At 63.6% G+C, this 17,177-nt stretch overlaps 2 protein-coding genes across 2 annotated transcripts; one reads left to right on the top strand and one right to left on the bottom strand.

Annotated features, from left to right (window-relative positions):
• The first annotated feature begins 303 nt into the window (after positions 1-303).
• Positions 304-9,379, top strand: LOC134173827 (glutamate receptor ionotropic, NMDA 2D-like). The gene is made up of 13 exons (XM_062638241.1): positions 304-700; positions 2,294-2,886; positions 3,311-3,425; positions 3,527-3,738; positions 3,822-3,984; positions 4,098-4,251; positions 4,348-4,473; positions 4,593-4,822; positions 5,277-5,437; positions 5,843-6,030; positions 6,657-6,889; positions 7,296-7,918; positions 8,794-9,379. The coding sequence occupies exons 1-13, from the start codon at positions 311-313 to the stop codon at positions 9,377-9,379; spliced, it is 3,774 nt and encodes a 1,257-aa protein (XP_062494225.1). The 5' UTR covers positions 304-310.
• A 2,700-nt stretch (positions 9,380-12,079) lies between these two features.
• Positions 12,080-17,098, bottom strand: LOC134173828 (potassium voltage-gated channel subfamily C member 1-like). Its single transcript, XM_062638242.1, has 5 exons — positions 16,499-17,098; positions 13,658-14,612; positions 13,054-13,271; positions 12,600-12,636; positions 12,080-12,223 (listed from the first exon to the last, which is right to left on the bottom strand). The coding sequence occupies exons 1-5, from the start codon at positions 17,009-17,011 to the stop codon at positions 12,102-12,104; spliced, it is 1,845 nt and encodes a 614-aa protein (XP_062494226.1). The 5' UTR covers positions 17,012-17,098; the 3' UTR covers positions 12,080-12,101.
• Positions 17,099-17,177: the final 79 nt, after the last annotated feature.

Genomic DNA, 17,177 nt, shown 5'->3' on the forward strand with positions numbered 1-17,177 from the left:
TATGGGGTATGGGGTATGGGATATGGGGTATGGGATATGGGGTATGGGATATGGGGTATGGGATATGGGGTATGGGATATGGGGTATGGGGTACCTGATATGGGTTATGGGGTATGGGATATGGGATAGTATGGGATAGGGGGTATGTAATATGGGGTGCGGGCTATAGGATATGGGCTATAGGACATGGGCTATATGGGCTATGTGCTGTGGGCTGTGGGGTCTCAGTGGTTGACGCTGGGGTCCCGGCTGCCCCCGGCGGTCGCTGCCCCCCCCATCCCCTCCCCGCTCCCCCCCAGCTCCCCCCACCATGAGCCCCGTGCCCAGGATGTTTTTCACCTTGGCCCTGGCCTGCGCCAGCCCCTTCCTGGCGCCCGAGGCCCCGCGGCGGGCGCTGAACGTGGCCGTGGTGCTGAGCGGTTCCTCCTACGGCGCCGCGGGGCCGCGCCTGGCACCGGGGCCGCTGCCGGGCTCCGCCTTCGAGGTGAACCCCATCGGGGTGGTGCTGAACGGCACCGACCCCCGGAGCCTCATCCTGCGCCTCTGCGACCTCCTCTCCTCCCTGCCCGTCCATGGCGTGGTCTTCGAGGACGATGCCAGCTCCGAGGCCCTGGCCCAGATCCTCGACTTCGTCTCGGCGCAGACGGCGGTGCCCATCGTGGCCATCAACGGCGGCTCCGCCATCGTCCTCACGCCCAAGGTGAGAGCTGGGGGGGGGCATTGCGGGCTTCTAGACATGGTTGGGATGGGTTTAGATGTGCTTAGGGACGCATTGGATGGATCTAGAGGTGGTCGGGATGAGATGGGTGCTTCTAGGTGGGGTTGGGTGCACCTAGATGGGGTTTGGATGGACCTAGAGGTGGCTGGGATGAGATTCGTGCTTCTAGAGGTGGTTGGATGCTTCCAGATGGGTTTGGGTGCCTCTAGATGGGGTTGGGATTGATCTCAAGGTGGTGGGGATGAGATGGATGCTTCTAGAGGTGGTTGGACGCTTCTAGATGGGGTTGGGTACTCCTATTGGGGTTGGTTGCTTCTAGATGGGGTTGGGATGGATCTAGAGGTGGTTAGTGACATGTTGAATGGATCTAGAGGTGGTTGGGATGAGATGGGTGCTTCTAGATGGGGTTGTGTGCTCTTAGATATGGTTGGGTGCTTCTAGATGGGGTTGGGATGGATCTAGAGGTGCTTGGGGTGAGATGGGTTCTTCTAGATATGATTTGGTGAATCTAGATGGGATTGGGATGGATCTAGAGGTGGTTGGGGGCTGTTGGATGGATCTGGAGGTGGTTGGGATGAGATGGGTGCTTCTAGAGGTGGTTGGATGCCCATAGATGGGGTGGGATGGACCTAGAGGTGCTTAGGGACACATTCGATGGATTTGGGTGGGGTTAGGATGAGTCTTGTGCTCCTAGAGGAGTTTGGGATGACCCTAGAAGTGGTTGGGTGCTGTTGGCTTGGGGATGCTCAAGGTGATGGGATGGGGGGGAGCTGGTCAGCAACAGAGGGGTGGATGGGGACAGGGAATCCCAAGTGGCCACAAGCACATCTGGGGCCACCCAAGTGCTTCCCAACCCTATCATCCCCAACCCTACCACGTTCAGACCCCCTCGACCACCCCAACCCAAGGGTCCCAACCATACCCAGAAGTCCCCAATGGTCCCCAACCCCATCGAGGCTCATCCCAACCATGCCCAGAGGTCCCCAATGGTCCCCAACCCCATTGAGACTCATCCCAACCATACCCAGAGGTCCCCAATGGTCCCCAACCCCATTGAGACTCATCCCAACCATACCCAGAGGTCCCCAATGGTCCCCAACCCCATTGAGACTCATCCCAACCATACCCAGAGGTCCCCAATGGTCCCCAACCCCATTGAGACTCATCCCAACCATACCCAGAGGTCCCCAATGGTCCCCAACCCCATTGAGACTCATCCCAACCATACCCAGAGGTCCCCAATGGTCCCCAACCCCATTGAGACTCATCCCAACCATACCCAGAGGTCCCCAATGGTCCTCAACCCCATTGAGACTCATCCCAACCATACCCAGAGGTCCCCAATGGTCCCCAACCCCATTGAGACTCATCCCAACCATACCCAGAGGTCCCCAATGGTCCCCAACCCCATTGAGACTCATCCCAACCATACCCAGAGGTCCCCAATGGTCCCCAACCCCATCGAGGCTCATCCCAACCATACCCAGAGGTCCCCAATGGTCCTCAACCCCATCGAGGCTCATCTCAACCCCATCCAGAGCCCCCCAAGTGCCCCCCTTCCCTTTCCCCACGCAGGAGAAGGGCTCCACGTTCCTGCAGCTGGGCTCCTCCACGGAGCAGCAGCTCCGGGTGATCCTGGAGGTGCTGGAGGAGTACGATTGGACGTCCTTCGCCGTCCTCACCACCCTGCTGCCGGGCCACGAGGACGTCGTGGACTACGTGGAGGTCCTGACCGATGGCAGCTTCATCGGCTGGGAGCACCGCGGCGTCCTCACGCTCAACCTCACCGGGGACCCCGACGGCTCCCGGCTGCGGCGCCAGCTCCGCGACGTCACCGCGCAGATCCGGCTCCTCTACTGCTCCCGCGACGAGGCCGAGGCCATTTTCCGTGCCGCCCACGACGTGGGCTTGACCGGCCCCGGTTACATCTGGTTCCTGGTGGGCACCAACCTGGCCGGGAGCAGCCGGCTCCCAGAGCACGTCCCCGCGGGGCTCTTCGCGGTGCTGTCGGCAGGGTGGAGGGACGAGCTCCAGCACCGGCTCCGCAACGGCGTCGCCATCGTGGCCAAGGGGGCCGAGGCGCTGCTGCGGGACTATGGCTTCCTCCCCGAGTTCAACAGCGACTGCCGGGCGCCCAACGTCACCCACACCAATGAGAACCTGCACCGGTGAGCACCAGGCACCAGCGCAGCCAAGGGCACCCAATGGGGCCCAACCCAACCACACCTGGCCCCACTCAACCATCCCCAACCCAACCATCCTCAACCATGCCTAGGGGCACCCAATAGACCCCAACCCAGCCACATCTGGACCCACTCGACCATCCCCAGCCCAACTGTCCCCAACCACTTCTAGGGGCACCCAGTGGTCCCCAACCATTGTCTATGAGCACCCAATGATCCCCAACCATTGTCTAGGGGCACCCAACTGTCCTCAACCCCAAATGTACCCAAGGTCATCCCAACCACATCTATGAGCACCCAATGGTCTCCAACCATTGTCTAAGGGCACCCAAGACCCACTTGACCATCCCCAACCCTTAGGATCGGCAATGGTGGTGCCGTGCTGCCATTGGCATCGTCACCTCTGCAGGTACTTCATGAACATCACGTGGGGACAGAAGGACTTCTCCTTCAACGAGGATGGGTACCTGGTGAACCCCTCCCTGGTGGTCATTTCCCTCACCAAGGAGCGGAGCTGGGAGGTGGTGAGTGCCCCATGGCGCCGGCGCCGTCACCATCACCATCGCCATCACCCCCATGTCCCGTCTCCCACATCCCGATGCTGTCCCCACGTCCCTGTACCCAGGTGGGCAGCTGGGAGCACCAAATCCTCCGCATGAAGTACCCGGTGTGGTCCCGCTACGGGAAGTTCCTCCAACCGGTCGATGGAGACCAGCACCTGATGGTGGCCACCCTGGAGGAGCGTCCCTTCGTCATCGTGGAGAGCATCGACCCCTCCACCGGCACCTGCATCCGTGACTCTGTGCCCTGCCGCAAGCAGCTCAACCGCACTTCCAGGTGGGTGCCCCCCTACTCTGGGTTCCCCATCGTGCCTCCTCCCCCCAAGTGTCCCCCCTGTTGCAGCCCCCATCTCCCCACAGCCCCACCATGGAGCTCTTCGAGAAGAAGTGCTGCAAAGGCTTCTGCATTGACATCCTCAAGCGCTTGGCGCGCACCGTCGGCTTCACCTACGACCTCTACCTGGTCACCAACGGCAAACATGGCAAGAAGATCGATGGGGTGTGGAATGGAATGGTGGGAGAGGTGGGGACAACACCACAGCACCCCGTGGATGGATGGGGGGGATCTGAGGAGGTTGGCAGGGGAAGAAGACTTGGGGGTGTCAAGGGGTCCTTTAGCCGCATCCCTCGCCGCAGGTGTTCTATGGGCGCGCGGACATGGCCATCGGCTCCTTGACCATCAACGAGGAGCGTTCCGAGATCATCGACTTCTCCGTGCCCTTCGTGGAGACCGGGATCAGCGTCATGGTGTCCCGGAGCAACGGCACCGTGTCCCCCTCCGCCTTCCTGGGTAGGGCCCTGCTGGTGTCACAGCGATGGCGCTGGCGACGCCGTGACGGTGACGACACCGCGACGGTGACACCGACGTCCCCCGTCCCCCCCACAGAGCCCTACAGCCCGGCCGTGTGGGTCATGATGTTTGTCATGTGCCTCACCGTGGTGGCCGTCACTGTCTTCATCTTCGAGTACTTCAGCCCCGTGGGCTACAACCGGAGCTTGGCCACAGGACAACGTGAGCTGGTGGCACCAAGAGAGGGGGGACGCGATGGGAGATGGGGGTCCCCATTGTCTCCATTGCCCCCATTATCCCCATTGCCCCCATTGCACCCTTTGCCCCCATTGTCCCCATAGGTGCTGGCGGCTCCACCTTCACCATCGGCAAATCCATTTGGCTTCTTTGGGCTTTGGTCTTCAACAACTCGGTGCCGGTGGAGAACCCCAAGGGCACCACCAGTAAGATCATGGTGCTGGTCTGGGCCTTCTTCGCCGTCATCTTCCTCGCCAGCTACACCGCGAACCTGGCGGCCTTCATGATCCAGGAGGAGTATGTGGACACCGTGTCTGGCCTCAGCGACCGCAAGGTGCCACCATGAGGGTGCCAATGGGGGCCGGGTCTGGGCTCCGTGGGGTGCCAATAGGTACCGATGGGTGTCGATGGGTGTTGATGGGTGCCAATGGGTGCTGATGGGTGCCGATGGGTGCCAATGGGTGTTGATGGGTGCTGATGGGTACCATTGGATGCCAATGAGTACCAATGAGTGCCGATGGGTACTGATGGGTACCGATGGGTGCCAATGGGTGTTGATGGGTGCTGATGGGTACCATTGGATGCCAATGCTTACCAATGAGTGCCGATGGGTACTGATGGGTACCGATGGGTGCCGATGGGTGTTGATGGGTGCTGATGGGTACCATTGGATGCCAATGAGTACCAATGAGTGCTGATGGGTACTGATGGGTGCCAATGGGTACCAATGGGTGTTGATGGGTGCCCATGGGTGCCCATGGGTGCTGATGAGTGCCATGGGGGACCAGTTCCAGCGCCCGCAGGAGCAGTACCCGCCGCTGCGCTTCGGGACGGTGCCGAACGGGAGCACGGAGAAGAACATCCGGAGCAATTACCCAGCCATGCACAGCTACATGGTGCGCTTCAACCAGCGCGGTGTGGAGGACGCCCTGCAGCACCTCAAGACAGGGTGCGGCCAAAGGGGTGCCAAAAGGGGAGGGGCCCCAAAGGGGCTGGGCTTGAAGGAAAGGGAGGGGCTGTGGGTGGAGCTTGGGGTGTGGGTGGGGCTTGGGGTGAAGGGAGGGGCTTAGGGTGAGGGGAGGGGCTTAAGGGTTCAGGTGAGCCTGTGGGTGGGGCTTATCGATGCATATATGGATATGGGCTGGTCTTACTGATATATATAGGCGGTGGGTGGGGCTTATTGATACATACATGGATGTGGGTGGAGCTTACTGAGACATATGGCTGTGGGTATGGCTTATTGGTCTGTATATGATTGTGAGCATAGGTTATTGATCCATATATGGTTGTGGGCGTGGCTGATCGATCCATATATGGCAGTGGGCGGGGTTTATCGCTCCCTATATGGCTGTAGGAAGCTGGACGCGTTCATCTACGACGCGGCGGTGCTCAACTACATGGCGCGCAAGGAGGAGGGCTGCAAGCTCGTCACCATCGGCTCGGGCAAGGTCTTTGCCTCCACCGGCTACGGCATCGCCCTGCAGCGCGGCTCCCGCTGGAAGCGCCCCGTTGACCTGGCGCTGCTGCAGCTCCTGGGCGACGGTACCGGGGGCACAGGGGTGGGGGAGAGCTGCTGGGGTGACCCCAATGCCCCATAGATCATCCCCGTGCCCCATAGATGGCCCTCAACCCCCATAGATCATCCCAACGCCCCACAGATGGCTCAAACCCTACTGGGGTGACCCCAACCCCCCATGCATCATGCCAGGGCCCCATGGGTGGCTGCAAACCCAGTGGGGTGACCCATAAACCCCCCTTAGATCATCCCAATCATCCTGAGATGAAACCAAACCCCCATACATCACCCCAACACCCCATAAATCATCCCAAACCAACCAAGGTGACCCCAAACGCCCATATCATCCCAATGCCCCATAAATGGCTCCAAACCCATGGAGATGACCCCTAAACCCCCTATATTGACTCCAAACCCCCCATAGATCATCCCAACCCCCCATAGATCATCCCAGCGCCCCATAGATGCCTCCAAACCCACTGGGGTGACCCCTAAACTCCTCTAGAACATCCCAAACCCACACAGATGTCTTCAAACACACTGTGGAGACCCATAAGCACCCCATGCACAGATGACACCAAACCCATGGAAATGACCTCTACACCCCCTATATTGACCCCAAACCCCATGGTGATGCTCTCCCTCCCCCCAGACGAGATCGAGATGCTGGAGCGGCTGTGGCTGTCGGGGATCTGCCACCAGGAGAAGCTGGAGGTGATGAGCAGCAAACTGGACATCGACAACATGGCCGGGGTGTTCTACATGCTCCTGGTGGCCATGGGGCTCAGCCTCCTCGTCTTCGCCGCCGAGCACCTGGTGCACCGCGAGCTGCGGCACCGCCGGCACCCAGCCCCACGCCCACGGGCGCTGCTGGCACTCAGCAGGGTAGGGCCAGCGTGGGGACAGGGGGAGGTGGGATGGGTATGGGATATGGGATATGGGATATGGAGTATGGGATATGGGATATGGGGTATGGGATATGGGGTATGGGTATGGGGATAAGGGGTATGGGGTATGGGTTATCGGGTATGGGATATGGGGTATGGGATATGGGGATGGGATATGGGGTATGGGATATGGGGTATGGGATATGGGGTACGGGCTATGGGGATAAGGGATATGGGGTATGGGATATGGGGTATGGGATATGGGGAGAAGGGATATGAGGAATGGGGTATGGGATACGGGGTATGGGCTATGGGGTGTGGAATATGAGATGTGGGGTACGGGATATGGGGTATGGGATGTGGAATACGGGCACCCCCCCACCAGTACCACCCTCCCCCCCCAGGGCATGTACAGCTGCTGCAGCCCCGAGGACTCGTCCCCCTCCTCCCCCCACCCCCTCCCCCCTCCCCCTCTTCCCACCCCCCCTCCCCCTCCCCGCGACCGCCGCCCCCCCCGCACTCCCCCCCCTCGCCGGGGCCCGCCCCCTACCCCTGCCCCTCCCCCCGCCGCCTTCCATCGTTTCTACGGCCCCATCGAGCCGCAGGGGCTGAGCCGGGGAGGGGGCGGCGGCGGGGGGGTGGGGGTCGGGCCCTGCCCGCGCTCCCCCCCCCGCCCCTCCCCCCCGGAGCCCGGCCCCTCCCCCTGGTCCCGCCGCGCGCTGCGGGGGCTCTACGAGGTGGGGGGGGGAGGGGCAGGACACGACCCCTCTCCCCCCGACCCCCCCCTCTTCCCTTACTCCCGTTTGTTCTACGAGGACGAGAGGAGCCCCCCGCCCCCACCCCGCGAACGCCTCCCCCGCCGCGGCCCCCCCCGCGGGTTGGGGGTGGGGGGAGGCGGGGGGGACCCCGAGGCGCAGCCGCTGCTCCGCGCCCCCCCCGCCACCCCCCGCGCCCACCTCTGCCGGGGGCACCCCTCCCCCTTCGCCGCCGCCCCCCACCCGTTCTACCACGACCTCTCCGACTCCGAGTCCGAGCCCCCCTCCCCTCCCCCCCCGGCCAGCGCCGCGCCCCCTCCCCCCACCACCCCGCCCTCCTTACCCCACCCCCCCCCTTCCTCCGCGCTCCCCCCTCCCCCCTGCTGGTGCACCCCACCCCACCACTGCTGCACCCTCCCCCCCGGCCGCGAGCGGGGGGGGCACCACCTCCCCCCCCCGCCGGGGCGCTGCTGGTCCGCAGAGAAGCTGGGGGGGGGCGGGGCGTGGGGATGGGGGGGTGGGGGCAGGGGGGGCTGGGGCAGCCTCGAGCTCCTGGGGACCCCCCCGCACGCCTTCCCCCACCCCTCCCATCACCACCACCCCCCTCCGCCCCTCCCCCGCTGCCGGAGCTGCTCGGCCGAGAGGCTCCGGGACTGGGAGGGGGGGCCCTGGGGACACCCCCCTCCCCCCGCCCTGTACCCGGCTTGGCCCGGGGGGGGCGGAGGCGCTCATTGGGGCGGGGGGGGCGGGTTCTGGGGGTTCCCTCCCCCCCCCCACCTCCCGCCCTTTCCCCGCCCCATCCCCCACCCCTGCGGCCGCCGCCGCCCCCCCCCCGCCTCGCGCAGCCTCGAGGACCTGAGCGCGTGGGGGGGGGCGGGGGGGTTCTGGGGGGGGCTGGGGGGGGCAGGGCTGGGCTCGGCCCCTGTCCCCCTGTCCCCCTCCCCTCCCCCCCGCGGGCAGCACCGCGGGTGGGGGGCGGGGGTGGGAGGGGGAGGGGCACGCCGTGGGGGGGAGGGGCCGCTGGGCGCTCGCAGAGGCTCCGCCCACTTCTCCAGCCTCGAGTCCGAGGTGTGAGCGGGGGTCAGAGGTCAAGTTCAGGTCAGGACGGAGCCTGAGGTGGTAACGAGGCTGAGGCTGGTCCCCATAGCAACAACGAGGATGGGGATGGTTCCCATGGCAACAACGAGGATGGGGATGGTCCCCATAGCAACAACGAGGATGGGGATGGTTCCCATAGCAACAACGAGGATGGGGATGGTCCCCATAGCAACAACGAGGATGGGGATGGTCCCCATAGCAACAACAAGGATGGGGATGGTCCCCATGGCAACAACGAGGATGGGGATGGTCCCCATAGCAACAACGAGGATGGGGATGGTCCCCATAGCAACAACGAGGATGGGGATGGTCCCCATGGCAACAACAAGGATGGGGATGGTCCCCATAGCAACAACGAAGATGGGGATGGTTCCCATGGCAACAACGAGGATGGGGATGGTTCCCATGGCAACAACAAGGATGGCGATGGTCCCCATGGCAACAACCAGGATGGCGATGGTCCCCATGGCAACAACGAGGCTGGGGATGATTCCCATAGCAACAACGAGGCTGGGGATGGTTCCCATGGCAACAACAAGGATGGGGATGGTCCCCACGGCGACAAGGATGAGGATGGTCCCCATGGGGATGAAGGTGACAACACGGTGACAGCAGCACCCAAGGGGTGCCTCTGAGGATGAGGATGGTCCCAGTGGCACCCATGGGTACAACAGGGACAAGGTTGGGTCCCTGTGGCTGTCACCACCGGGTGACACCATCAAGGACAAGGATGAGGTGACAAGGACAAGGACGTGGCACTGCAAGGAGGAGGAGGAAGAGGAGACCCACCAGGACACACGGTTTGCCCCCAGAGTGCCACCACGGACGTGAATTGGGTCACCCCATCGCCATGGGTGACACTGTGTCCCTATGGGTGACTCTATGTCCCTATGGGTGACGCCACCACCTGTCCCAACAGGTGACACCATGTCCCCATGGGTGACACTATCCATATGGGTGACACTGTCTCTATGGGTGGCACTATATCCATGTGGATGACATCACATCCCCATGGGTGACATTGTCTCTATGGGTGACACCATTCCTATGGGTGACATTGTCTCTATGGGTGACACCGTTCCTATGGGTGACACTATATCCCTATGGGTGACACTGTCTGTATAGGTGACACCATGTCCCTATGGGTGACACCACCGCCACGGAGGACACACCCGGTCCCCGAGGGTGACACTGTGACCCCCCCCCCAACAACCCCTGATGTGACCCCCCATATCCATGGGGGAGGTCACACAGTGTTGGGGACACCCTCGTGTGTGCCCCCCCCAGCGTCGTGGGGGATGGGCAGGGGCCCACCCCCATCACCCCCCCCCGTGCTGCTCCCCCCCATAACTTGGGGGGGTGGAAAGAAACCGTGACTGTGACCCCCCATTGTCTTTGTGACCCCCCCTTGTCCCTGTCCTCGTCACTCCCCACACGCTCCTGTGTCCCCCAAGTCCTGCTCCCCCTTGTCACCCCCTGTCCCCCTCTATGTCCCCATCAACCCCATTGTCACCCCCCCAAGTTCCCCCTTGCCCCATGGCTCACCCCTGACCCCCCCTCCCCCCTTGTGTCCCCTCCCCCCAATAAAGCAGCTTTTCTATTCCTGCCCCAAACAGCACCTCAATTTGGGGGGGAGGGGTCACCTGGGAGGGGACACTTGGGGAGTGGGGAGGGGTCACTTTCCCCCCTTGCCCCCCTCCCATTTTGAGGCCATTTTCTCTCTTTTTGGTCACTTTTATTCTTGCAGCTCCAAGATCCCGCGTGAAAAAATAGCTCTGAGCCCCTCCCCCACCTCCCCCCGCCCCCCCCCGTTTGGCACCACCCCTCCCCCCCTTCCTGAGTCAAACCCCCCAAACGGGGGCACCCCCCCAAACAACCCCAAGAGATAACGGGGGGGAGGGGTGGGGATTGCACGAACCCCGGGTGGGGGAGGGGTAATTAATTATTAATGAGGTTAATAAATAGTAATGGAGGGGGAGGAGCTTGTTCCAGCACAGCCCGGGGGGAAGGGAGGGGCTGGAGACCCCCCCCAAAAGCACGAGGCAAAGGGGGGGCCCCCCAAACATGCAGCGAATTAAGGGGGGGGGGAGGGGCGGGCGGGGAGCGATTTGTCCTCATTAGCATCTCATTTGCATAGGAGTCATTGCATAAAGCTCCCACCGCCATTGGGGGGGGGGGGGGAGAGGGGCCCCGGGGGGGGGTTGGGGTGAATTCCGGGGGTTTTAGGGGTATTTTTTTGCATATAACGATACCTGCAGCAGGGGGGACATGCAGACATGCGGGGGACCCCTCCCCCACCCGGACAACCTCCCCCATGGGGGCCAGGGCCTGAGTTGGGGGCTGGGGCCTGGTCCTGGCGCCATGGAAACAGAGCCTGAGCTTGCAGTGGTGTCAGGCCTAGTCCTGTTGCTATGGAAACTGAGCCGGACCTCGCAGTAGGGGTGAGACCTACTCCTGTCACCATGGAAACCAAGCCTGGCCTCGCAGTGGGACCGGGCCTAGTCCTGTCACCATGGAAACAGAGCCTGGCCTCGCAGTACAGGTCAGGCCTAGTCCTGTCACCATGGAAATGGAGCCTGACCTCTCAGTAGAATCGGGCCTAGTCCTGTTGCTATGGCAACACAGCCTAGCCTCACAGTAGGGATTGGGCCTAGTCCCATCACCATGGAAACAAAGCCTGCCCTTGCAGTAGGGGTTGGGCCTAGTCCAGTTGCTATGGACACAGAACCTGGCCTAGCCTGTTGCTATGGTAACAGAGCTTGGCCTAGTCCAATCACCATGGAAACGGAGCCTGACATTGCAGTGAGGTCAGGCCTAGTCCCGTCGCCATGGCAACACAGCCTGCCCTCGCAGTGGGGCTGGGCCCCCCCATTCACAGAGGGGGGGGGCTCCAGTTATTGCTCTGGGGGGGGAGGGGAGCCCAAGGGGGGGAGGGGACACAAACACAAGGGAGACAAACGGGGGGGGATGGGACACGAATGACACAGATGGGGGGGAGGGGGCTCCCCAAGTCCTGAGTGATCATGGGGGGGCGAGGACACCCCACACCCCCCCATGGGTGGGGGTCAGAGGCTCCCATATTGGGGACACACACACACACAAAAGGGGGGTGGGGGGGGAAGGACACAAAGTGCAGTGCAGCCAATGGGGTGACGCGGGGGGGACACACCCCCTCACCCCCATTCACAGTCATTGAGGGGGCCCCCCAACCCCACCCCAGTTCCAGTCGCTTGGGGGGCAGGGAACCACCCCCTTGAATTGCCACTGATGAGTTGATCACTGCCCCCCATTGGGGGGGGGGGGGAGCAGGAAAAGGGGGAGGGGGGAGGGAGGAAGGGGGTGTCAGCCCCTCCCCCTTTAAAGGATGGAGGGGATGGGGGAGCGGGGTCGCCGGGGGGGCCCGGGGGAGCCGAAGGGGGGGGCAGCGGGGGCCACACGCACCCCCGTGATGCTGTTGAGGCTCCGCGACTTCTCATAGCCTTGGGGGGAGGAGACAGAAATGGGGGAGGGAGGGGGTCAGTACCCTACAAACCCCCCTTGGGGACCCCCCAAACCCTCCCCCCCTCATGGACCCCCCAAACCTCCCTCGGGAACCCACAACCCCCCCCACAACCCCCCTCTAGTGCTCCATAATCTCCCCCCCCCCGCCCAAGTTTGGGATCTACCCATTCAGGGGGCGTGGCCTTCGGATGAAGGGGGCGTGGTCAAGCAGAGGGGGGCGCGGTTAAGCGGCAATGGGAATGGGATGGAGCGTGGTCTGAGCGTGCAGGAGGCGTGGCCAAGCGGAGAGGGGCGGAGGCTAGTGGCAAAAGGGGGCGTGGCCAAGGGGAGTCCCCGCCCCCCTCCCCTACTGACCTGCGACCCCCGGCGTGGGCTCAGGCGGTGATGAGCGCTGGGGACAGAAGAGGACGGGGTCATACGGGGTCGGGAGGGGTCACACGGGGTCACGGTGGGGGTCACACGGGGTCAGGGGGGTCACCCCAGGTCAAAGACCTCAGACAGTGATGGGACCTTGCACAAGGATGAGCCGCACCCCCCCCTCCCATTTCTCCCCCAGTTTAGGGCATGGGGGGGGCACAACCCCACATGAGGGTATTGAGGTCCCCGGGGGGGTGGGGGGGCTGTGAGGAGCCCAAGAGGGACATGGCGGGGGGTGGGATCCCCAAGTGTTATTGGGGTGCCCTTGGTGGGGAGGGGGGAGAAGTTTGGGTGCCCCCGGGGGGGTCCTGATGGGCTGGGGGTGCTTGAGGGGTCTGTGAGGGAGCTCAGGGGGTCCTGGGGTGCCCATGGTGGGGGTATCAGCACCCACCTTCCTGCAGAGGCCCCTGGGGGGGGGCGCGTAGTCGGGGCCCAGCAGGAAACAGGCTCTGTCCCGGCCGCAGCGCTCCCGGCCCCCCCCACCGGTGGCTGCCGTTTGGGAGGGTCCTGTTGGCCCCGTCCCCCCACCTCGGTCCTCGGGGGACAGGGGCTGGTCAATGGGGGGACAATCCTCCTGTGCCAGCGCTGCCGCCCCGTTGGGACGTGCCTCTGGGGGGGGACGGGACACAGACACTTGTTATGGGGGGGGTGTGACATCCATACAGGGATGGGAGCCCCCCCTCATATGGGGCTGAACCCCCTCCATGTGGGGCTGGACACCCCCCTTTGGACTACAGCACCCCAAAATGCCCCCAAGATACATGTGCGCCCCCTGAAACACACCTTAAGTCCCGCCCCCATAAAAGACCAGGGAGCCCCAGATAGCATCACCCCCACACATTAAATAAAGAGACCCCCCCCAAAATAGACCAGACCCCCCCACATAGCATCATGCACCCCAAATGGAGTGCCCCCCCAATATAAGACCAGGGACCCCCAAAATAGAGTCAAACAACCCCAAAATACCACCCTCCCCCCCCTCACAGGGTGCTCACCAGCACGGTTGATGTCCACCACCTCCTCCTGTGCCAAGGGGCAGGGGGGGCCCCTGCGGTGGGGCCGGGGGGGACTTCCAGGGGAGCTGTGGGGGGCTCCGGGGGCTCCGTATCCCGGCGATCCCGGCTGGGGGGGTCTGGGAATGTGTTTGTTCTTCTTCTTGGGCAGCTTCTGCTTGGCCATGGCCAAGGAGTAATACATGCCGAAGTTGTTGACGATGACGGGCACGGGCATGGCGATGGTGAGCACTCCGGCCAGGGCGCAGAGTGCGCCCACCAGCATCCCGGACCACGTCATGGGGTACATGTCCCCGTACCCCAGCGTCGTCATGGTGACCACGGCCCACCAGAACCCGATGGGGATGTTCTTGAAGTAGGTGTGCCTGCTGCCGGTGACGTCGTCCGGGTCGGCGCCGATGCGCTCGGCGTAGTAGATCATGGTGGCAAAGATGAGGACGCCGAGGGCGAGGAAGATGATGAGGAGCAGGAACTCGTTGGTGCTGGCGCGCAGCGTGTGGCCCAGCACGCGCAGCCCCACGAAGTGCCGCGTCAGCTTGAAGATGCGCAGGATGCGCACGAAGCGCACGACGCGCAGGAAGCCCAGAACGTCTTTGGCGGCTTTGGAGGAGAGGCCCCGGAGCCCGACCTCGAGGTAAAAGGGTAAAATGGCCACGAAGTCGATGATGTTCAAGCTGCTCTTGACGAAATCCCGTTTATCCGGGCAGAAGCTGACCCGCATGAGGAACTCGAAGGTGAACCACACCACGCACGTGCCCTCCACATACGTCAGGAAGGGCTCGGTCTCCACCTCCAGGGCCACCTGGGTCCATTGGGTGCCGTTGGCCATGGGCACCGTCTCGGTCTTGTTGATGATGCGGTTGAAGGCCTCGTGCGTCTCCAGGCAGAAGGTGGTGATGGAGATGAGGATGAAGAAGAGGGAGGCGAAGGCCACGTACTGCAAAGGGCAGAGGGGGGGAGAAGGGGGTCAGGAGATGGGGGTGGGGGGGGATGTTGGGTTGGGGGTGATGAGCAACCCAAAGGGCTTCAACCTTCATGCACTGAACTCCCAGAACTTGGTGGTAGGACCCCCCACACCCCAAATCACTGAACCCCAACAGACTAATGGGGGTGCACCATTCAGGCTCCTGCCGCCCCCCCCCGCCCCCCAGTGTATTTGGGGCTGCAGGGACATGGGGGGGCACACACAACATGGGAGGGATCCAGGTCAGATGTGGGGGGGACAAAGAGATGGGGGGCCCAGGGGATTTTTGGGGATGTGAGAGGATGTAGGTCAGGATGTGGGGGGATATAGGAAACAGGAGGGTAATCTAGGCCAGGTGGGGGGGTTTGAGGACATGGGGGGGCACAGGGGATGGATCTAGGCCAGGATGGGGTGGTAAGAACATGGGGGGACACAGGGGACACTGGGGGGGGTGTGATTTTGGGACATAGGGGTGGGGAGGGGAGATCTGGGGACATGGGAGGCACAGGGGACATGAAGGAGGATCTAGGACAGGCTGCTTGGGGGGGGAGGACATAGGGGGCCCCTGGGGACATGGGGGGGATCTAGGCCAGGCTGGGAGGGGGGCTGGGGACATGGGGGGGGATTTAGGCCACGGGGGGGCTGACAGAGGGAGGGGAGGGGATGTAGGACAGGTCGGGGGGGGGAGGGGGCACCGCAGTGCGGTCCCGCTCCCCCCCCTCTGTTCCCCCCCCTTCCCTGGCCCAATGCGGCAGGATCGGGGCCAGCGCCTGCGTGGGGGGGACACACAGAGGGGACATTGAGGGGGAGCCAGGGGACACTGCAGCGGGGGACGCAGCGGCTCCTGCCCTGTCCCTGCATAGCCCCCGTGTCCCCCATCACCCCCAGGGATGGACCCGACCCCCCCCCACCGCTGTCCCCTCAGGGCTCCTGCAGTGTTTGTGTGTCTGTGCCCCCCCCAGAGTCCTGCAGTGTCCCCAAGCACCTCATGCCCCCCCCAGAGCCCCCCCATGGCCTCACAGCCCGCCTAGACCCCCCCTTAACCCCCCTCAGCTCCTTCAGTGTCGCCCACTCTCCTCAAGGAGCCCAACCCCCCTCAGAGCCCCCTCAAATCCCCTCTAGAGGCCCCTAAAACCCCTCAGAGACCCCCTTAAGCCCTTCACAGCCTCCCCATCCCCTCACAGCACCCAAGACCCCCTAAACCCTCCGAGAGGCCTCCAGGACCCCCTTTAGAGGCCTTTTACCTTGCCAGGGCCCCCCAAGACCCCCTCCAGGCTCCCTGAACCCCCTCACAGACCACGTGAACCCCCCAGGACCCCCTAAATCCACCCTAAGTCCTCTCAAACGCCTTTGAGCCCCCCTAAACCCTTTCAGACCTCCCTCTATCCCCTCACAGATGACCCAAACCCCCTTAAACTCCCCTCAACTCCCCCACAGACCCCGCACCCCACCCCCAAACCCCTCAGGTCCCCCTCAAAGGCCCCCCTAAACCCTTTCAGATTTCCCCTAAACCCCCTGAGACCTCCCTAAACCCCTTTAGGGACCTCCTGAATCCCCTCAGATCCCTCCTAAACCCTCTCAGACCCCCCTAAACCCCTTCAAAGGCCCCTAAACCCTTCAGATTCCCCCTAAACCCACTCACGGACCACCCAAACCCCCTCAGATCCTTCCTAAAACGGTTCAGACCCCCTCAGGGATGCCCCAAACCCCCTCCAATCCCTCCTAAACCCCTCCAGACCCCCACAACCCCCTTTAGATCCCCCCTAAACCCCTTTAGATCCCCCCTAAACCCCTTCAAACCCCTCTAAACCCCCTCAGGTACCCTCCCAACCCCCTCAGACCTCTTTAACCCCCCTCACCCTCGCCATCTTCGAGGAGTAGGGATCCTCGAACAAGGCCCAGAGCTTGGGCCTCCACCGCCGCCACCACCCCGCCGGCCTCCCCTCCTCCAGGCACAGCCGCTTGGGCTCGGCCGGCTCCGGGGGCCCGGGCTCCTCGGGGGTCTCGAAGCTGTCGAGCGCCTCCTCGGCGTCGCGGTGCTGCCGGTAGTTCATCCAGCAGCAGGCCTCCACGTCCGTCTCGTCGATGCCCCAGAAGGCCAGCTCCTCCTCGAAGAGCGGGCCGCACACGTCGGCCGGGCAGTGCAGCTTCCCGGTGCGGTAGTAGTTGAGCACGTAGGCGAACACGGCCGGGTGCCGGTCGAAGAAGAACTCCCCCGCCGAGGGGTCGTAGTCGAAGCGGGCGGCGGCGCCGGGCTCGGCCAGGCCGGCGAGGCGGGTGCCGGGCAGGGTCTGCAGGGTGCTGCGGTACGTCTCGTGCCGCACGCCGCCGACGTTGATGACGACCTTGTCGCGCTCCGCTTGCCAGCCCATCGCGATGATCGCGATAGAGAGCGAGGAGGGGAACGGAAGAGACCGGAACCGGGCACCGAGACCACCGAGACCGAGACCGCAGCCGCCGGGCTGAGAGAGCGGAGCGGCCGCTGCAGCATCCCGCCGCCGCCGGAGCGCCCGCGGAGTGCGCAGGCGCGGGGAGGAC

This window comes from Pezoporus occidentalis, unplaced genomic scaffold (assembly GCF_034315485.1).
Source record: "Pezoporus occidentalis ecotype Australia unplaced genomic scaffold, CSIRO_AGI_Poc_V1 ctg559, whole genome shotgun sequence".
In the NCBI taxonomy this organism is placed as follows: Eukaryota; Metazoa; Chordata; class Aves; order Psittaciformes; family Psittacidae; genus Pezoporus; species Pezoporus occidentalis.